This window comes from Scomber scombrus, chromosome 24 (assembly GCF_963691925.1).
Source record: "Scomber scombrus chromosome 24, fScoSco1.1, whole genome shotgun sequence".
NCBI lineage: Eukaryota > Metazoa > Chordata > Actinopteri > Scombriformes > Scombridae > Scomber > Scomber scombrus.
In genome coordinates, this window is record NC_084993.1 from 9,178,979 (window position 1) to 9,202,230 (window position 23,252).

The 23,252-nt window shown below is 43.0% G+C and overlaps 1 protein-coding gene across 2 annotated transcripts in view; it reads right to left on the minus strand.

Moving 5' to 3' along the window:
• Positions 1 to 23,252, minus strand: part of appa (amyloid beta (A4) precursor protein a) — a 35,028-nt gene that overhangs the window by 10,109 nt on the left and 1,667 nt on the right. The window contains exons 2-7 of one of the 2 annotated variants that reach the window (XM_062414871.1): positions 9,301 to 9,468; positions 7,100 to 7,229; positions 5,068 to 5,180; positions 4,766 to 4,956; positions 4,021 to 4,358; positions 3,148 to 3,315 (exon numbers count right to left, since the gene is read on the minus strand). In XM_062414871.1, the coding sequence (XP_062270855.1) occupies positions 3,148 to 3,315; positions 4,021 to 4,358; positions 4,766 to 4,956; positions 5,068 to 5,180; positions 7,100 to 7,229; positions 9,301 to 9,468 (1,108 nt within the window). The remainder of the gene's footprint in view (positions 1 to 3,147; positions 3,316 to 4,020; positions 4,359 to 4,765; positions 4,957 to 5,067; positions 5,181 to 7,099; positions 7,230 to 9,300; positions 9,469 to 23,252) is intronic. The other variant, XM_062414872.1, reaches the window with a different exon arrangement.

Genomic DNA, 23,252 nt, shown 5'->3' on the forward strand with positions numbered 1-23,252 from the left:
AAGCATGATGTCAGGTGGCGTATCGGAAAAAGCTTTACAGGTTCAACTTCTCCCACTGCAGGTTTTTTTGCTACGCTCCATTCCTAAACACACCACCCCTATTCAAATGAAAGGGAGGACGGGCATATTTCCCACAATGCCAGATTTATAGTGAATGCAGCCGTACCTGTCAGAAATATAAATGGATTATATATTGCGTGTAACCCTGATTTAATAGGCGGAAAGTTGATTATCTTTCACAAGTATGCCATCAAAAAAGGGTTGGTGGTGTGTGTGTGTGTGTGTGTGTGAGTGAGTGTGTGAGTGCATGTGTGAAGGTCGCACGGCATGTGAAATTGGTTATGTCTGATAAGAGCGCATGACTGCACAAGACACAAAAACAACGATGGGATGTTATTCACTTTGACCTAAGCCCAGTGTTTTGTCATTGTCTGTTCCTTGATATAATTTAAAGGATCAGTCACCCAAATTACTACACAGGATATTTCCTCACTTACGCGCATAGTTTTGGTTTTATTTACTCATGTTTTGAAATATCTGTCTTTGAGATGAACGCCATTACGATGGAATGCAAACAATTTTGCAGCAGTATCTCTTTTCACAGTGCGTCCTTGTTACTCTACATAATCCATATTTAACTATTTCTTTGGTAGAATGCAGCTGAATTGAAAATTGATTGGGTCTGTTGAAAAGGTTTCTGTTGATTTTTGAAATTCCTTTCACTTCCATTGTATTTAGCCGGAGAGAGAGAAAGAAATATGCACATGCCTAAAATATGTTACTTTTGTGTAATTTTGGAAACCATTAAACTCCTGTCTACTATATTCAAAGTGTCAGTCCAGTCATTCCTTTTTTAAACTTTCATATTTCTAATAAGTGCTATTAAACATTCACTGCTGCAGTGTTTTTAAGAAATCACAGCAGTGTCATTTTAATGCTCTCAAAATGCCCCACAATGGAATAAAAAGACAGCACCCATGGCATGCACACTACTTTCAGCTAGACATCCTACAATGGATATGTAAATGACAGCTTTATGACACTACACCCATCAGATGGTGCAAAATAGTAATAATTCACTATCATAAGTGTCTGAAATGTCAATTTACTTCTCAGTGTAGAAAAAACTTTGATGTATTTATTACTTGAAAGAGGGAATAAGAGTTTTTTTTAGAACTTTTGTGACTATTACCCGCATAGCTTCCCAGTCCCTCTGTTTATTTTGGGCAAACCGCTAATGTTACAACCTAAAAATACTTGCTGAGTGCTGAAGGACTTTCCCAAGAACTTTCTAGAACAGCAAAAGCTTTTCAGTAAGCGTGCAAACACTGAATTAATATTAAGTTGCACCAACCAGCGATAGAGAGCAAACATATAAAAGTGACATTTGCTTAATGAACATTACTTGGATTGTTATTGTAAAAATGCTTTATGTTTATATAAAAAAAGCCACTTCAGCAAATGGCAGCCACGCCGGGACTGACTGTGAATAACTCTTAATTGACCACACGAGTATAGAGTGTGTTTTAGTGTGTGTGTGTTGGCGTAGTGGGGGAAAAAAAAGAAAAGACACTGCAGCACTTTCTCACCTCCACTATACCCAATGGAGCAGAAATCTCCAACCAAAACACACATGCTCATACACCCACACATCTAAACACACACGCTGTGGTTAAAATTAGATCAAAATATAGGAAGATAGAGATGGCGTAGCTCCATTTTGCTGCAGGGTGGATCGTGCACGTCGTGACTGAGACGCGCTCGCGCGCATATAGAGCGAGGTCGATGAACCTTACACGACACTGAAATCAGCATTAAAGCCGAACACTTAAACTGCCTTCCGCTTCCCATCTATGGCACACAACCCCCACTTCTGCGCACACACACACGCGCGCGCGCAAACGCACACACAAAGTCTCCTGGCAATGAAAAACATGCCAGGGGAAAAATAGGATCGCAATCCAAGAGTGAAATTCAATCAGTTGACTTTGTGATCACATCTGGCTTAAACAGAGAAAGGGCTAGAAACACTCTTTCTTTTAAAGTCTTCATTATTAAGAAACTCTAATGGCAGTGTTGCAAGTGATCGTCACAATCCGATAAAGAATGCAGGTATCCTCTGAGAGTGCATAATGATGTATTGATGACTTTTTTCATTCCTATCACCTTGGAAACATTACGCGTTTTCAAAATAGCAGCTGGCCAATTTGACATCAGATTTGAAAGCAAATGAAACAAATGAGCTGAATTTGCTCAGTGAGAGGAACAGAGTAATGTAAGCAAGCCTGCAACACGTCAGGGATGTGAGGGATAATGTGCAGCAAGGTGAGGATTACTGCTAAATCATTGTACACCTCATCTATATGCTAGAGGAACATACAAGCTTATACCCGTGAAATGACTGTAATCATAGAAATTACTGTAGTTGTTATACATGCTCTAAAGGGCAGCATGCACAGTCAAGTCTGTTATGACTGTCATTCAACCTCTAGACAGAATTTCAAAATGTGCACTACAATGAATCCTTTGTATCCAACAATGGATATTAGGGCATAAACAATTTGCAAATACTTAATTTTAACAAACATCAACAGCTTCAAGTCTTTTCTGACGATTCCCAAAAGCCATGTGGTAACCAGGGTTGTTTTATGTAGCTATGATGTGAACATAGCAACTGCTAAAAGCTAAAATAACATAGATCCAGTGTTGCTAAAGCAAATTAATTATGAAATGTAAATGCCACACAGAATGCGCCTGAAACACTAGAAAGGTTGGCTAGAAGGACTGAACTGATCGTGACAGTAAAGGGAACAGTGTGCGTACGAGTGAGCGGGTTGGTGTCTTCGAGAACCCACCGAGGATTACGGTAAAATTAAAGTCTGTTTTTAGTAAAAACACATTTATGTGCTTGACGAACGCACGCGCAGACTGTGAGGAAAAATAAAAGGTTAGCCAGAAATGGTGCTGACATATAGGGAACGTCTAGAAAAGAAGCACACCAAGCAGGAAACTTTTGAGCAGCTGTTAATATCTGACATCTACTACACAACGAGGGTAAGTGAGAGTTAAGAGACAAATCGGAGATGGAGACGACACATCAGACCAGTGAGCTGCTGGTTTAGGTTAGCTCCTGTCGGCAGGACTTACAGACGCTGCTGCAGACAGACAGGCAGTACTCCTCTGACTCAAAGTTATTCCTGTTGCCTCCGCAGCCGCCGTAGATAAACTGAGCACAGCGGCCTTCCTGACGGTCAAAGTACCAGCGGGGCAGCAAGGCCCGACACGGACCAGTCTCAGCATTGGCCCAGCACACCTCTTGGAGGACACACACACACACACACACACTTGTCATCATTCACGAAGCTGTACCTCATTGCCTCAAAAGTCTCAAGTTCTTTGCATAGATGTCAAGTGTGTTCACCTGTAAAATAAACCACTTAAATTTAAGGACATGTTGTCAAAACATAATAATTGATTTTACATAACAGGGTATCTGAAGAAAGCCAGCTTTACTCATTATTAATGCTACAATTCATGCCGAAACACCATTTGAGCATGAACGTGAAAAAAAAAAGCTGGCACAACCAATTCAGATTGTAATGGAACATGGAGCTAATGGAGCTCGTGAAAAGCTCGGCCAGTTATCGATACACAGTGAAATGTGCCAGAAGTGAGAAATGATGAATGAGCACAATAAGAAAAATTAAGAAGCAGGAAATTAACTGATGAGGTGCAGGAAGTTCAATTGTGCTCAGCAAAGCATACAAAAATGGGAAAGGAAAACATGTTTTGCATGTACTTAGCTCCTTCCCCATTAATCTAAAATGCAGAGCAAAGTGTCACTGCGCTATAAAAAAAAAGATTTCTAATCCTTTATAAATTAAAGAATAGAATTTCCTTTGAGGTTTGTCACTAAGCTCCAGATACCCTGATGAACGAAAAAATAAGAGACATAACTATATATAACAAGAGAACCAAAATTGCACACACACACACGCCCACGGCAGAAATGCTCCTCACCCCTGACAACCTCTTCCACAGACTCAGTGGTAGTGGTGGTGGTGGTCGTCATGGCAACGTTGGTGGTGGGCTCGTCGGCGTCATCGTTGTCGTCGAGAGTGTCGACAATGTCTTCGTCTCCCTCCTCCTCCTCCTCCTCTACCTCGTCCTCCACCACCTCCTCGTCCTCCTCTCCGTCTCCGTCCTGGTCGTTATCCAGCAGGTCCTCCTCTTCCTCCTCCTCTTCTTCTTCCTCCTCGTCCTCCTCGGCCACTTCCTCCTCCTCCTCCACGTCCTCCTCTACCACAGATGGCCTGGTTTCCTCTTGCTGCTCCGCTGGCTCTGGCTCTCGCACCATACTGAGAGAGAAGGAGGGATGGGTAGAAACATTGTGAGAGGGAGGGGGGAGGAAACGAGACATGTCGGGGGGGGGGGGGGGGGGGGGGGGGTGTAGGGAAATGTGGAAAGATGAAGGTGAGAGAGGGACAGAGTGAAGTGACATATGGAGGGTATAAGGGCAAGAGGTGACATAGAAATAGGGATGATGAAATGAGGAAGACAGTGAGGATGAATGAGAAGGAGGAAAGGACAGAAACTATTACAATCAGCCAGCGAAAGAAGAAGAAGCCAGAGAAATTCTACCCTCATGTCAACGTTCAAAATGTGGCAGCATCTATAATCATCTGAGCACTGATGTATTACTCTGCTGCTGCCTTGCCCTCATTTATCTGTGTGTGTGCGCGTGCATGTGTGTGTATGAGGGTACCTGTTATCAGAGTAGTCGGTCTCCGCTCCGCCCCACCAGACATCGGAATCGTCGGCGTCCTGCTCGGTGCTGTCGGCGTCACGTTCCGCCTCGGCGGGGCAGCACACAAACTCCACCCCTCGGAAACGGTCGATGCCGCACGGCAACAGCATCCCGTAGTCGTGGAGGTTCATGGTGCGGTCTCCGCAAGACTACGCAGAGACCGAATTGAAAAGACAGAAAAGGAGAACAGATCGGTACTTATTCTTGTGAGTCATTGCAGCAGTGTGAGTGTGTGTTTTGAGTGTTTTGAGTGTACTCACCTCCTTGGCTACAGTGTGCCAGTGCAGGTGGCTCTCACACTGGTCCATGCGCTCCTGATGCAGGAACTTGCACTTGTCAGGAACGAGCAGGGCGTCACTCACAAATTCTCCCACTGCAGCGTAGACAATATCCATATTTATATATAATTCATACACAACGGGCAGCTTCGGCCCAGCCTTCTGACTAACTAAAGACACATTTCACACAGCGCTGATAACTCCCTTATAGCACTGGTTGCTATGGTAACACTTGTAGTAACTAGAGCAAGACAGCCAGTATCTCTTCAGTTGTAGATGTAGGCAACTCTGATCATTTCTGTGTCTTTTTTTTACTGTCAGTAGTTTCATACAATGTGATATTTCAGAACAACCTGTCAGGACCTGCTCTCTTACTACTGAGGCAGTTGCAAATTTTATTGATCTCTTACGCAATACTACTGCAGATATGTGTTATGTTAGATGTTATTGTAGGCAGTAAAACAGTAAACCGATTCAACCCTTGACACAGTGGCCCCACTAAACTTGAAAAAAATTACTTCTAATGAGACGCCTCCCTGGAGTAGCGAAGAAATTAAACAATTAAAGAGAAACTGTTGAACAGCAGAGACAAGATGGGAAAAGAGTAAATTAATGGTCAATTATCACATATTCTTTGGACAACTGATGATTTCCAATAAGGCAATTAAACATGCGAGGGAAGTACACTTTTCAAAATTGATAACTGGCAACCTGAATAACCCCAAAGTTCTTTTTTCATCCATTGACCGTTTAATTAACCCTGTTTTTATGAAGTCTGGCAGTATGTCTACCAACTCCAAATGTGAGATATTTGCAGTGCACTTCAGAGGTAAAAACAGACAGGCACAATTATATCAAATTTATGTGAATGTCAGCCTATGAATTTTAACACCACCTTTGTTTTTATGTGAGGGAACAGAGGAGAGGTTTGTCCCGATTGATGCTATGGTGCTCGGCAAAGTTGTTTCTCAATTAAAACCAGCAAGCTGCTTTCTAGATCCCATTCCCACATTCTTTTTTAAAACAGTTTAAAGCTTTTTCTGACAAAGAGTTACTCAACTTCGTAAACTATTCTCTTCCGATGGGTGTTTTCCCTACTACTCTTAAGATAGCCATTGTTAAACCTTTCTGAAGCAAAACTATTTAGATTTCTCACTTCTTAATAACTACAGACCAGTATACAATTTGCCATATGATAGTAACATTTTAAATAAGCTTGTTTTTAATCAGTTAAATGATTTTAAGAACTCGAATTGTGGTGTTCCTCAAGGTTCAATTTTAGGGTCCTACACTTTTTAACCTTTACACTTGGAAACGTCATCAGGAGGCACAGCATACATTTTCCATAGCTATGCCAATGATATACAGCTTTACATTATGGAGTCTCCTGATGACTCAGGGCCAATAAATGCCCTTCTGAACTGTATTTTAGATAACAAATTATGGACAGCAGAGAATTTCCCTCAGCTCAACCAGGACAAAACTGATGTCTTTGTTTTTGGCATCGAAACTCAGAGAAACTGCAAGCACTGTCAGCAAGTAAAAAAACCTAGGAGTGATCTTAGTTTTAAAACTCACATTAGAAACAAAGCCAAGTATGCATTTTATCATCTTAAGAACATCGCCAGAGTGTGACTGTTTCTCTCTAAAGCCAACACAGAGACACTAATGCACATTTTATTGGTTACAAGATTGAGTATTTTAATACTCTACTTTCTGCTCTCCCTACAAAGAATATAGCTCAATTACAATTACTTAAAACTCAGCTGCATGGATGTTGACTAGGACCAGAAAGAGAGCAGACATTACACCAATTTTAAGGTTCCTAATCGTAATCCTCCACACAAATAAAGTCTGATTGTTTGATTGACTACAGACAGTGACCTTTCCTTTGTTTCTCCTGCTATTAATGAAAACTTCTTTCTTTCTACTGATGTGTTCTCACTAGCACTGAAAACTGTCAGTCAGTCAGTCAGTCAGTAAAACACTCCTTTGAAACATATACTGGACTCACCCAGGCAGCGGTAGGGCACCACGATGTGCAGGTGACTGCGACACTGCTTGCGCCCCTTCTTGCACCAGTTCTGGATGCTGACTGGCTGGTTGGCTTCCACCACATTGGTAATCTGGAGCTCTGGGTACACCTACACATACAGGATTATGTATTATATTGGCGCAATTGTGGCCCGAAGCTGAAAGTAGAATGGGCGCCCGTCTTTTCATGATCAATATTGTCACCCCAACACCAATCCCTCCCTCCCTCCCTCCCTCTGTCCCTCCGTCCCTTCCCCTCCATGGGACCCCAAAAAGAAAGTATCAGATTTAATATAAAAAGGTAATGTTTGGGTGAAGAGAGAAACTAAAAAGTGGACTGGTCATTGCTGACCTCTAACTATGAGGTCAACCTTGGTCTTCCTGATCAATTATTTAGTCTTCAGTAACATATTCCCCTCCCTTACTTTGGGGAATAGAAGAAGCATCCTTGTTTTCCTGTGTATTTTGATGATATTGTTGTTGCAGTGCTCCTTGATGCAGTTTCTGCCTGGCAGACTCAGCTGTGTTTACCTCCATGTTCCTCTCAGCCATGCATGACATCTGCCTCTGCACAATTTTAAGAGTTAACTTGTCATCCCTCTCTGAATACCTCTCCCCTCATTCGTTTTCATGACACCTCCTCCTCCATCCCTCTCCTCTCCCCAGGCAGAGGGAAAATAAATATTTCCACAACCTTCTTCTCGGTTCTTGTCGCACTCGCCTTTGCCAATTCGGCTCTCCCGTTCAGCTGTGAGTCGGACATTTCTCCAGAGCCTCTCCAGTTTTCCTTTTGACATTTGAAGTTTAAAATTCTGTATCTGAATCTGGGGCATAAAACTGATTTGCTAAGCATTTGTTTGTTATCGCTGGATTTGTTATCAGCGATAACAATGGAAAGATGAACTCGTGTTCCTTTGAGCCTGTCGTACATGCTTTTCAGAGAAATCTCATTATGCATCACCTCCTCTTATCAGACAACTTCTTTTTTATCATTTCTTTCTTACATAGTGCATTAACAAAGTGATAACCTACACTGCTAGAAAATTCCCCAATGAGATGTGGTTTTGTGGTTTTAGGGGAAGACTGCTTACTGGAAAAAATCTAATAAAATCACAGTTCCTCTCAATCTACGGCCATAAACAGCCTCGTGTCTTGTAGAAGCGAGTGCTCGTAGATTTATTGGGGCTAGAAAAGAACAAACAAGTTCAGAGAGTTGCATTTACGTATTTGGCTGGACTGGGTTCACCTTGCCTAATTATAAGCCAACTACAGCTCATGAAGAAAAGTCACATGGACTTAAGCAGCTTGTTTTCTGAGCAGAGTTTTCGAATTCTGTTGTCTGGCCAAATTGGGGATTTTGGTGAAGAAAAACAGATCTACTTGCAGACTCAGTAACCTGACGGACTTTTCTCTGCTTTCATATCCTCACATACCAGCAAGAACAAATACTTCTGCCTACTAGTACAAACAGTGCTTTGTGTCGTGGGGTAGTATACTGTAGCTGGGTTAGATCGTAAAGAAGCCACAATTCTCTCAGACACTCATATTTTCATAGTTTTTTCCATACCACCTCAATTGAAAGATTGATCTCACTTGCCTTAACATAGTGATATAAGACAATGCAGAAACCAATTCAATATTGTTTGATGAAGTCGCTGCACTGCTACCTGCTCAGTCGCTGTAATTTGCTCTGAGAGTGTCGGCTTAATAGCTAAAATGCAAATTATCAGACCCAAAAATCCAACTAGAATGTCACAACTATAACAAATTCATCATCTGGGCTTATTGCTCACTCAGAACAAAATAAACACTGGGTAATTACAGCTTAAGTATTCAATATATCATAGCATATGTAGCCAAATGAGAGTCAAGCCATGACTGGTATTGAAAATTATGAAACTGGGTTAACTCCAAACTGAATTTTGTACTATTATTATTTCTCCAATTCGGTCCTGACATTCAATATCTACATTCCCCACCTTTTCTACACCCCTCCAGGCTGAAATGATTTACTACAACACATACAATAAAGATTCATATCAGCGTTAAAGGGTTGATTAATAAAATCATGTAAAAATCTGAATTTATTCATTCCGCAGGGGAAATAAACTGTTGAATTTATAGAACAGAAGGTGAATATTTTCTTCGCACACACACACAGACACACACAAAACCCTTTACCTCCTGGCAGTACTGCAGGATGCCCTCCTTGGTGCCGATGCAGCTCTTGGTGCCCGAGGGGTCCGGTTCCCACTTCCCACTCTGCACGTTGATGTGCATGTTGAGTTTACCGCAAAACATGGCCACCTGGGGCTCTGCCAACAGACCCATTGAAACATCTGTAGGCACCTAGAGGTGAGGAGAGACAGACAAGAGAGATACAGAGAGAGAGAGGGAGAGAAAGAGAGAGATTTAATGAGATATAGCACTCATATTAAGCTGCTTGAGCACTTGCGCTGAGAAATGCAAGACGGATGCAATTAAATTTTATTGCTTAGATAGAAGTGGGGCCGGGAGAGGAGAGGTGATTAGTGTTAGATGAAAAGTAAGATGAGGTGAGCTGGTTTAAGACGACAGGAGAGGAGGGAGAAGAGGGTGAAAAGAGGTAGGGGGAAGGGGGATGGGGGGAGGGCAAGTATCAAACAGATGATGGAAAGAAGAAGAAGAGGAAAAACCAAACATGCTTCTGTAAATCATTAGCTTTGCAGGAATACATTTCCTCAAACATCAAGCCTGAAGAAAATCAATGCACCCGCCTATTGTGTATGATGTTTGGCTACAAGCAGGCACACACACGCACGCACGCACGCACGCACGCACACACAAACACACACCCCCACTCGACTGCGCTGTGCTATACCATTTATGGGTACGGCATAAATCTCTGAGCACCATGCAGACTTTTTTTCATACTTTTCCAGGACAGTATGGTGTTTATATAACCCTCTGTGTGATTTGTTTTCGGCTCATTTCTCTCTGTTCTCTCTGCGCGGCACATATTGAGTACAAGAGCAGGTTGGTTGCAGGCAGAGAGGGGAGTGTGTGTGTATGTGTGCGTGTGTGCAAAAGTAAAAGTCTGCCTTTGGCGTGAATGTATTAACTTTTGTGTTAATTTATGCTCCTGAGTGTTGATTTGATGCCTTTGCATGTGTGTTTTTGTGTATGTGTGTGTGTGTGTGTCATTGCTGTCTGCCTGCATAAGGAGGTTTTTTGTTGACGTTCCCTTAGGAGAGGAGGTGCAGACAAACCACTGAATGTCTGCATTGTACTGGCAAATGAGCTAGAACAAAATGGGGGGAAATACAGGGGGGGAAAAAAGAGCAGGAGACAGAGGGGGGGAGGGAGGAGAGGGACTGTTGCCATTGTGCGCTCCCTAATCTTGTTAATGGTTTTGAAGGCCCTGGCAGGCAAACAAATGTTGTTTTGTGAGATGGATAGCATTTTTTTTCTCCTCCAGACTTGATTCTCTCCAAGCAGCCAGAGGCAAAAAGTCCGTTTCCAATATGATCTGTCGGGAGGCCATCGGTTTCAATTAAATTTGAAACTGAAAACTGAAATCTCTGGATCGATTTAGCGGCCGTGTATCTTGGTCGAGACGAACTCAATCAGCTTTCATTAGATTCCATTTACACACGTTGTCTATATTTACACACTTGGCAGAAGAGGAGGAAGACGGCGCTCTGTGGAACTGTTAGCATGTCATCTATTATCCACCTGATTCTGTCCTGAGAGGCCAGGCTAAGCCAAACGGACAGAGCTTGCCAAGCACACATACATGAGATGAATGCAGAAACGTCAACACCTGTACATGACTATCCGGTGCTACTGCACAGCGACAACTGAAGCTCATAAGGTTCTGTTCTGAGGCTGAGGCACAGACACGCATTTCACATCAGGTTATATTCTCAGGTGAGGCTGATATGAAGCCGTGTGAGGGGAACAAAAATATTAATAAGATTCACAAACACAGGATATATTGCAGGGCTGTTGTATTGGATTGTATTAACCTCTGCAGGTGCTTGTGATATTATCCCTAACTTCTAGTTTTACACATAAGTTATTAAACCTGGCAAGTAGACATCTGCACATGCTGCAGTTTATTCAATAACTAACCAACTTAATACCAACCACACATTAAGTTACACATAAAAACACACTGTACCCTATTGATTTATGCTAAAATGATGAAGTCAACCACTGGTTATGGAGCATTGCAGCAAATTAGCTTTTAACACTGACCTATAGTTATCGGTCTCTGTAACATTTGACTGTCATTTCTGGCAATTGATCTCTATAATAGGATCATTCAATCACCTGATTGGATCACGTGATTTCTACTTGAGAGAATGAATAAAGGAGGCATCTGTCGTAAAAGTGTAGTAACGAGTTCTTGGATGTTACAACTATTTTTACGGCAGTCAAATGGGGGTAAAAACAGCACACACACACACACACACACACATATACACACAGATTAGGTTACACTTCCACGGGTCAAATATGCACCTACAAAGTTCACAGCCTTCACAGCCCAACACAACAAGCTGCAGGCTGTAGTATCACGGAAATCACTAAACCCCCCCCCCCCCCCCCCCCCCCCCTCCACACACACATTCACACACGCACACATAGAGTTGTGTTAAATCCCTTCCTGCCCCCCCCAGCCATCTTCAGCTCTAACACATGGCAACTTAACACTGCTGACCATCAGTCTTGACACCGAGCCATCTGCACCACACAGGGTTATTTAGGGGTCTGCTGCTCAATTCCCACACCGCCATCTGTGACCGAGCGCTGCTGATGGGGATAGATCAAATCCCATCTTGCTCATTAATAGTAAAAACCCAGGGCCAAGTGAGAGCTGAAAGTTTTCAAATAATCTTTAAAAGAAGTCCTTTGCATGCACTATCTTTTAATTAGTTCACTTTCTGAGTGCCTGGTTTCATTTTGACCTTATCTGCCCACCCCCTGGCCTCTCCCTGTCCCTTAATGAAAGAGATAAACCAACTTCCTCTTTGCTTGAGGCACAGGTAGGCAAATCTGTGCCAACTGCTCGCTGACATTCAAATTCTTTGTCATCCTCTTTTGGCTGGCAAATCATATCCTCGCCGATCGCGCCTTGCTTTCCTGTTTCTCCTACAGTCTATCACTGCTATCTCACCACTGCTCTGGAGGAGGAGGGAGGGAGGGGGGGGGGGGGAGGTGGAGTGGGGGCTGGCCAAACCTTCGCTGGAAGCTTATAAATCAGACTCCCAGGATGGTGGCGAAGGCAGGAGCGTGAGGAGAAAGTGAGAGAAAAGGACAATAACTACAATGGCGAGACGAGGGAGAGAGAGAGAGAGAGAGAGAGGGAGAGAGAGAGAGAGAGAGAGAGAGAGAGAGAGAGAGAGAGAGAGAGAGAGAGAGAGATTGGGGGGACAGATGAATTGGACAATAAGCCTTCGGGCTCGAGCAGAAGGTCGGGCACTCTGTTAAACTGAAAGGATGTAGGTATGGAGGGCCGTAGATGGAGAGGCAGGATCAAAGGCTTCACAGAAGAGTCAGAAGAGGTAGTTTGGAGAGAAAGGATGTCTGTCAGTTAGAGTTTTGAAACATCCTGACCACACCTGTAAAAATTCACCCAGCATAATCACTGTGCTTCTCTACACCGTCCACTGACTGAAGAAAGAAGGCGCTGTGTGATGCTGATAAAGCTAGAATCTACCCTGGGCGAGCAACAGATGGAACAAAAGAAAAGCAGACTGACATATCAGCAGCAGAGTGTTAGACAAATGTTATAGATGAAACATCAGGCTACGTCTGTCTTTATCCTATCTCCGTTCTGGTTCACGGTCCAGCCAGTCTGCCAGCCGGTCATCCTGCGTGGGAGGGAGAGGAGAGGAGAGGAGGGGAGGGAGCAGTAATCTGGGTACTGAGGATTAGGACGCCAGCCTGGTCAGGAGAAATATCCCCCTTTGGTCTCAATCTGGCATGATAGCCATCACCGTAACGACAGGGAATAAGCCAGGGAGGGTGGGGTAGAAAGGAGGCTGATGCTATATGAGATTGACCCGGAGAAGACGGATCAATTAAAGTCAGCAGAAACTCGGCTCACATATTGCTACTCATGCTGCTTTTAACAGAAATTACAAGTCATGCAACTAAAAGCTGCGATCCATCAAAAATGTCTCCCAGATTCTGGCTGCTCTCGTTAAATCACACCAACAGATGAGAGACAGCTTGATTTGGACTGAAATGGGAGAATCAGACCAAAAAGTTAGCCCTTAGAGAACTGCGTCAGAGTATGGTTTTTGTGAATCATTTGCAAGAAAAAACAGACCGTGTCATGTCCAAAGTCAAGTCCGTCATGGAAAGAAAATATGTAGACTTAAGCTCAGTGGACCTGCTGACCAAAATAGACTCAAAAAATTAAGTGGTACATAGTCCGTGTCCAAATTGCTAAAGCCTAGCATGCAATGTTGGGTTTATGAGCTATAAAACTCGTTCAACATCACTACAGTAATATGAGGATGAAATGAAATTCATTTTACCCCACGGGAGTTCGATGAAAGAAAGAAAAAAACAAAACAAAACAAAAAAAAAATCAAACAATTTAATAATGTAATGCAGTAACATACAAGTTTGTAGTAGCAAAGCGATTAAACTGAGATTATTTGCTGCTCCAATTTGATAAAGTGGTTTTTGCTAACCCAAGGAGGTTTATGATGAGCATGACAATCTCACTGCAGCAGCTCACATGGACCATCCACAAACTCGTGTAAATGTGTGTGTGTGATTTTTGTTACTCTGTAATTCAAATCACAGCACCCATCTCAAACAGGTGACCTGTTTCCACAGCTGGAAACATGACCCAAATCTCATCCAGGCAAACGTTAGACACACGACACGTGATCTTGGCTTCATCGTCATGTTTCTGACAGTTATAGCTTCTGCCTTAAAGGATCATTTCACACACAAAAAACCCACCTTTTCTACCCCTCCTTGATAGAGCTCTCCCGTGACTCCTTTTGTGCTGGATTTTGTAAGAAGTCATAACTGTTCTTCCCCTTTATGTAAATTGTCTAACCCTTTCCCATCTGACAGTCATTGTGTAAAAAAAAAGGGACTTATATGAAATGTGTGATATGATAATGTGAGAGCGATGTGATCAGCAGCACTGAAAAGCAGGAGAAAAAAAGAAGGAAACTGTTTATTACCCATTGTATGTAAACCGAGGGTTGTCAGAAATAGAAATATTATATCACATGCATGCAAACTACACATAAATCCATTCTTATGCACATACACACACATGTATCTTCTCATTCAGACAGAGACTGAGGAGCATTTAAATGTATTCCAGTGCACGCCAAGTACACACACACAGGCACAGGCACACACACACACACAATCTTTGAAGTGTCCCCGTGGGTGTTGGTCCTGCGGTGCTATTAATTGTACAGTCTTATCTGAGTGGCCCAGGCCTGCCAGGGGGGAGGATTGGTGAAGGTGGTGGTGTGGGGAGGGAGGGTGTCTCAGATCAGCTCTCATCCCAGGAGGTGGTGGGAGGGGCGGGGGGGGGACTCCCTGGAGAGTAAGATGTGTCGCAGGAGCTCAACACACACACACACGTAGGCATTTTCGTCTATGTCCAAACAAGCTAGTACCAGACAAGATGTGGCTTTCTTGTCCATGCTGGGACACACTGTACCACACACACACACACGAGATAATGTCAGCTGCCGAGTGTTAGAGATGTTTTACAATGTCACACACACACACACACACAATCACTGCGTCAAAGACAAAGAAGAGGAATCTGCTGTAAGTGGCTGCCTAAAACAATGCAAATAAGGTCTTTATTGTATTATCTTTGGTAGCCTTTTAAACATTTATGAGCGAGATAATGTGTGATGTGATACAATAAACTTATATTGCTTTCCTCACAGTCGTTAATCAATGAATTGCTGGTGGAATCAAGCGTGCTCGAGCTCGGCTGTCTGCGAGTTGTTTACAAGACCCGTCGCTGTGGGAATTTGTTTTTCTTAGCTCGGCAGGATATGCGACGGCTGAATTAGATAAGACTGGCGAGGTGACAGAGACACACACACACACACACACACACACACACACACACACACACACACACACACACACACACACACACACACACACACACACACACACACACACACACACACACACACACACACACACACACACACACACACACACACACACACACACACACACACACACACACACACACACACACACACACACACACACACACACACACACACACACACACACACACACACACACACACACACACACACACACACACACAACCACAACCTTGGGAAGCAACGAACCCTACTGTTACTTAAACCCCCCTCGGATCATCTTTGACTGGACTTTTTAAGAGTGTGTGCAACGCTATCCCGCTCTGGTGTGTGTGTGTAATTCTATGCGCGCCTGATGCGTTTCACTGATTACAGGGGAAGCCGGACCCTCTTCCCTTCCCTTCCTGTCGTGCTCCCTGCCAGCCTTCAGTTCAATTACAGAGCAGATGTAAAACCAGACAGAACGCATTCATTAGACAAGAAAAACAAAAAAACAAAAACTAGGGCAAAACAGGGATGTGACAGGAAAAAAACCCATAAAAAACTGGGTGTGGGGTGGGATTGATTGCCTGGCTCATCCTTTAAGCGGTGCTGCCAGCGTTTTTAGAGTTGGGTAAAGTGAGGTGAATCAGGTTATGATGGAAGCTGAGCACTATTTTCATTCAGACAGGCATTGTTTCAACCAATAGATCAGATAGATAGAAAGATTTTTTTAAAAGTCAGGCTGGTTTAAATATTGATCTCCTGTCTTATTTGTGCTCATAATCTAAAGCTGACATAATGAAATGTTTTCCACACACACACACACAAATCTGTAACTCCTGATATGTTCTCTTCATGTGCATCTTTTTTTTCCCAGAGCTCTCCCCGACAGTCTACATCTTCAAAAGTTTTCCATTGAGTGTGTGAGGATAACTTGAAGTTTGTTTGAAGAATTATCTTCATTCATATTCAATGCGATTAAGCTTTGTCTTGGGGGTGTGTGGGGGGGCTGCACGGAGAATTAGCATCTCAGACAAATCTGTTTAAAATCTGATAAGAAGTGTGTAAGAAAAATAGTTCTGACTTCTGCCCACTTAATTTAGTCTAGACGTGATGGAGGGACTCTTGGTTGCCTTAGTTATAATCACCATGGATACGGAGCCTGAACTCAACCCTGGAGAACGGCCTGTTATAACCTCCACTCTGTCATCGCTGTGGCAACCTGAGGCAGCGCAGTTATCCCAAGTCACCTGGGTGCGGGAATTTCATCATCGGGTTAGTTTGCTTTCATGAGGAAGCAGGTGTGTGTGTGTGTGTGTGTGTGTGTGTGTGTGTGTGTGTGTGTGTGTGTGTGTGTGTGTGTGTGTGTGTGTGTGTGTGTGTGTGAGTGTGTGTGAGTGTTTAGGCGTGCGTGCAGGTGTTTCTGTTAGCATGAAAATGAACGGTATAATAGTCGGCTCATTCGGACTGCTAAACTCGCTGTGACCTCACTGGTATCCAGCTGGGAGTCACTGGGCGGTCGGCCGCCAGCACACACAGATGGAGCACCACACATACACACACACACACACACACACACAAAAACTGAGGATATACTCCTGAACGGTGGCTACTCCAAACAGAAATTATGCTAATCTGTTCACAATCTCAACCATAAATATTTTAATGAGGTCTGTTTTCCCCTATAGCTGAAACATGCATATGTTGCATCATTAAATATCTGCATTTATGAAGCGGGTGTGATGCTGATTTAAATATCAGCAGCTCCCAATAACTCAGTCACAGCCACAGTTGAGGTAATGTTCCACCAGTATTGCTATTGGGTGTTATTTGTGAGTCAGGGCCCTGGGGTGCAGATGGGTGTGTACATCCTGGAATCATCAGAAGTGGTTATGAGCACCAGTGCCGACAGGTAAACTGGGAACACAGTCAAGCGCTTCCAATAGGAAAACAAATCACCAGTGCAGAAATATAGCCAATTTACCACTCTTCTACTTTGTCCTTCATTTAATCTTAAGTACTACATTTATTACTGTTAAATATCATTATAATAAATATCTGTGGAACAAGATGAGAAAATTCTACTTGGAGTTTTCTACACAGCATACTGTCACTTTAAAACATGAGGGATTTTCTACACAATAGCTTCCTATCACTCACACATACACACACACACTTGCCCAGCTTTGCATCACTCTTGCTGCCTGCACAAACACAGGAAGTCCGCTTCTATCATGGAGACCAAACAGGAAATGGATCCAGAAATAGAAGGACAGAGTCAAGAATACCCGTCCACTTTCTGACGCAAATCTTACATCTCACCCCTCTCTCTCATTTACACCCACACACAAACACACACACGCACGCACGCACACATTGAACTTGGCATTTCAAACAAGTGTTCCAATTTCACACTTGGCCTCCGTGTGGACTCGCCATCCACAATTGATGGTGTGTCGCCTGACTAGAAGAGGTAACTGGTTTAATAAACCCTCTGAACTGTGACTCTCAAGCCCGAGATTCAGTAACATACAGTATGGATGACACAGCATTTCAGAAAAATGGAAGGAACTGCTCTGGAGAAGAAGAAAAAAGAAGGTAAAAGCAGGGAGAAAGAGAGAGGAATGGATGAGAAGAAGGACTAACATACAGCAGCCTAATTATAGTCCGAGTAGCATGCGGGCACCTGGGGAAGACTCCAGTGCTATGGCAACCCTGAACACCCAAGACTGTGAGTGGAGACGTGGAGAGAGCCAAATGAGAGGAAGAGGGGATGAGATCATTCCTGTAAGTGGAGGAATACAACCTTCAATAACAAGGACCCTCGTGGGTATTTTTGTGTGTGTTAAGTCAGAGTGTGGGGATGGAGGGAGTGAAAACGACACATCCTCATCATTAAGAGGAAACTTTCTCAAGATGATCTTTGAAATAATGAGTCAGCAACATCTGCAGGAATCAAAGACATACTGGGGCAGAGCGGTTTCTTAGTGTCTGTTTAATGAAAAAAAAAAGCAGAAGTGTTGAAAAGTGGCTGGAAATACAATTATGAGAATGAAGAGGACTGGTAGAGGGGAAAAAAAGAGGGCACATCTCCACTGCAGGAAATATTTTTATGGCTCATTTGGAAGAAGTGGTTTGTGGCGATTATGATGAAAAAGATTATGTTTGGGAACATCTTCTGTTCTTCTGTTTGTCATATTAAACTGCTGAGATGAAATGAAGATTTTTTACATCAAATGCAAATGCTTTTTACATTAAATTAAATTCATACACCCCAAAAAAATTGACTTTTCTTATTCATAACTGCATTTGCTTACTAGATTCAGCCTTTATTTGAATCTCTGCACTTTCTTAAGCTTTTTAGCTGGGAACTTCAGCCTTTTTTACTGAAAGCTGATAGAAGAGACAGACAGAAAACATGAGAGAGAGAGGGAGAGAGAGAGAGAGAGAGAGAGGGATAAACGTCTCCTAGCTGAAATTGAAACCGAGATGTTGCGATTATGATCTGTGGCTAGCAACCAACCAGGATGCATTTGAACCAATTTTACTGCTTGCTTTTTTAGTACCGATGCACCAAATGGGCTGTTTGCAGAACTACTGCCCTGACTGAGTTTGTGGAGCCGCTTCATATCGTTCCGTAAATGCACTCGAACCAAAATAAATGTCAGACCTCTGCCGGGTACAAAAGGTGTGGGAAAGGCCCCTCTCTCTTATAACTCACAGCTCAGAGGTGGGGGGACGTTTCTTCAGTCCGTTACACAACTGCAGTCTGGGATCTGACAGACGAGCCAGTTGGAGTGGCTGCGTCGTTAAGTCGACCGCCTCCGAGTCGAGTGCCAGACGGGCCTGAGTCATGGATGTGTGGCGACATATTATAATATACTGATCTCGGTGCTGTGTCCCCTATATAAACCAACTCATGCGCGCACACTTGTATTAGCCTCTGTGAGATTGTTACAGGGCAGTCACACACACACACACACACACACACACACACACTACTGGGCATGTACCACACACCACAGCCTTGACATATCAGTGATGGAGATGTGTGACTATAAAATCAATGCGACTTTGATGACAAGACATTGCGAGAACATGCTTTAGATGGGGCCTTTGTGTGTGTGTGTGCGGCTCTGCACTGCTACTGCCGCTGTTGCTGAGTAATTGCGCAGGTCGGACTCGGGGTGACTTGTTTCTCCCCTCATTATTCAGACTCTGTACTAACAGCTGCTTACTCAGCAGCGGCAGAAATGAAGAGTGTGTCTTGGTGGCGCACTGCTGATATTTACAGATGGAAATAACAGTGCGATGGTGATCAATGGTGATGCCTGGTGGGAGATTGGCTCTAATATAAAGAAGAAGGAAGGAGAATGTCATGTGCCTCCAACAAAATAAAGCAAAGGAGGGGGGCGGTGTACATGTTTGACCTATTAGAGCTAATTAGGAGCAACACATAAAGATAAGGTGGTGAGCTGGAGGAAAAGAGGCTCTAATTTTTTTTGACACAAGAGTTATTGTTCACATTTTGTCTTAGTTTTATTAATGCGACCAAAACTTCAGCTCAACTCAACAGAGCCTCGTGTAAAAGCCTTCCTTTACAACTTGGCAGTACTCCATGTGTCTGGCACTGGTTTGCTCTTCGTGACAGTCAGAGAACTGGACTCTTGATCTGACCTGATCCCGACATTGGCAAAACGTGCGAGCCCTGCTCAGACTCCAGGTACGCAAACTTAACAAACATCTCAACCCCAGACCTCGGCTGTAAATCTGGATGTTCTTTTTCAGTCAACAGGTTCAGGTTCACTGAGTTATTCTGATCCTATTAGATGCTTGTTGGATCTTATCAAACCTTCTGGTATTTATCCTGCAGTGTCTCATTCAGAGGTCAGGTTGCACTGCACAAAGCGGGCCTTTGAGCTTAGCACTGGCCTGTTAGCATTGAAATCAGCAGTACTAAGATTCCTACCATGTTTTCACAGGAGGAGGGAGGGAGGGGTGCTACCTTTCAACCGGAAAAAACAGTGTTATGAACTCACAAAGAAGGCTCAGGCTGTTACAGTGACAAAAAAAGAGTCAGAGAAGGGGCAAAAATAAGGTGCTGGTGAATCCTCAGTATCAGTGTTTGACATGGACAGCTAATTTCCATGACTGGCAGGGAAACCTGGTTGTCTGAGGTCTCATTAGGTGGACAGAAGAGATGTGTTGGACAGGGAGCACATCCCCATTTCCAGGGACCATGACAACAGAAACAACAGTATCAAAAGGTCAGGAATTCTTTTCTCCAGGACAGAGAGAGAGAGAGGGGGATGCAAGGGGGAACGTTAATTGGGAGCGCTGCAGCGTCATTGTTGTTGTTGACACGACCAAGATGGAGAATGTGCTCTGTTTGAAGGAATTTTTTTATAGTCGACTCTTCGCACCGCTGGTAGGGGATTTAAAAAAGAACACGAGGAAGGGAGGGGGAGAAAGAAAGACAAAAAAACAGGGAGTGCCGGAGACAAACTCCTCTCATCGTGTCTCATTATGAAGGGGATAACCAGCACTAGCTATGTTAATAAATTCACTGTTATACACATAGTTTTCTTTATTCGTTGGGCTGCTTTAATTGTTTGGTCACACATAACAAGCTCTGATATCTTCAAATTGCTTTTTTTTGTCCAACCAAACAATCGAAAGCTCAGTGACATTCAATTGAAAACGATGAACATAAAAACACTTCAAATTCTCAATATCAGCAACAACCTTACTTATATCTACATATAAATGGCCAGACGTAGATAATGTGACGACGTCTGCATCTGACTACGACCTTTCACAATCAAAGAATCCACCGATTCATTTCTCAATGTTGGCAAATAACCACAAATGCCCATCACGAGTTCACGGAGCCCATTGTGACATCTTGTTTTGTCTGAGCAACAGTTCAAAACTCAATCCACCATCATAAGACAATGGCAACCAGACAGTATTCACTAAGAAGCAGGAACTGTTATTGCCTAAAAAAACACTTGAATCATGAATCATTATCTAAAGAGTTAATAATTGATTCATTGACTAATCATTTCAGCTTTAGACAGACTTTAGCGTCTCAGAAATCAGAGCACAAGCTTCTCTGATCAGTTCAACAAGCAGAAGAAAAAAAATCCTGAGATTGTGAAACATATTTATCCACTGGCATTAGCCTCACTTGACCTGAATTAAGTGCAGCCATAAAACAAGCTGAATTTTAATTACAAGATTCATCGCTGTCAAAACTCTTACATCAATTTTGAGTTTGCTTTTCTATCTAAACGCTTACTGGACGCTTTGGGTTAAAAACTAAGTTAATACTCTTTTTTTTATTGGGGTTGACAAAATGCACTCTGGAAGAATGTAAATCACTCACTAAAGTGGAAGTATAAACGTGAGTAAAGTTCAAAAATGGGTATAATGAAAAGTAAAAATAAGCAAATAGGAAGCAAGAGGAGACATGAGTGTTGGGTGCATTTCTTCTTCAAAAGGATTGAAACTGCAGCGTGAGCAGCCGAGAAGGTGCCAGAGAGAAACCCTGGCGGTGCCAACAGGCATAATGGCATTAAGGCTCACTAATAAGGGGAGAAGGCTGGTCCGCCCCGGGCTGAAAGACTGCAGTATGCACACAAACAGACTGCCTGCACCCATCCAAGAGCCATTTCCCAAGGATTTTCAGATACACAAAGGCTGGCATCCAACTCCCACGCTCCACACCGCGGCCTCCGTGTACAGGGCGGGCCCGTCAGGAAAAGCAGCTTCCTCGAGCTGTGTGTTAGGAGGTGTGTGTGTGTGTTTGTATGTATGAGGTTATTAACAAGCCCTAACAAGATCAAAAAGCTGGCTATATCTCACTTTTGAGTGAGGTTTAATCTTGCCGAGATTATTCCTGAAATATTAAAACAACGTCTTCAACCGCATTTCAACCCGACTTGCCTTTGATGCTTTTTATGTAAATACAGGACTTAAAGGGTAAAGATTGTCTTAAGTAACATTTAAGCAATGGATTATGAACAAAGCAAATGCTTGGCTTGACGCAGCAGGCCAAACTATTCATTCCAAGCACAGTGATTACAGGCTATGTGCAGGAAAGGAAAGGGGAAAAAAAGGAAAAGAAAAAGCTGACCAGAAATGGCCAGCGAGAGAGTTCAGCAGACAATCAATCTATTACAAGTAACCTATTTATCAGCCACATCCCACAGAAAGCATCTGCAGCTGCTCCTCAGCAACCACTGCAAATCTTATCTGAAACAATTGGTGGTTACATGAATGTGTGATTTCTCTCACAATAAGGCTACACTGCAAATAATGTCCACTTTCACTAAATTCACATCTGTGCTTTAAAACCGCTCATTAGAAAAAAAGTGACAATTTAACATCATTGGGAAACCCCGCTGTTAGTGAAACATTTGTTTTGGGAATTTTTCTAGAAGTAAATAGCTCGAAAAAGGGGAAGTTAAGCAATAGTGAAATTAGTGAGAAACGACACTATTGACATCATTGGATGACATTTTGCCGTTTCAGTGATCTACTTAAGTATGAAATCAAGTAAATGACACGTTGGAAATACACTCAGTGTTCATATACACCTGTACAATCTGTTGCTATTCAATATAACAGCCCTGCCTTAAATTCTACCTGCACAAAGTTTATTATGTTCAGTTTTTATTGGCATTGTTGGAAATGTGCTAACTCAATCATGTTCGGTATTGACGTCACAGTTACGGGTGGTGCTGTACTGGACTACATTAAAATGCAAGTTTTTATCCTCCCTTTTTATATATGGGGAGGGGGGGCAAACACCTGAATATAATGCAGTCCATTACAGCACCATCACCTCAATGATGGTGTCGACTAAAACCTAACATTAATGGCATCGTGAAGCCAGAACAGTTGGATCGGATCAGTGGTTCACAAAGTGAGGTAAGGGGATCCCCGGGGGGTCATTGAGGAGGGTTGGGATGTCCCCTGCCAAAAAAAGGGGAATCATTTATTTCCACTAAAATAACATCAACTAGTAACACAATGCTAGAA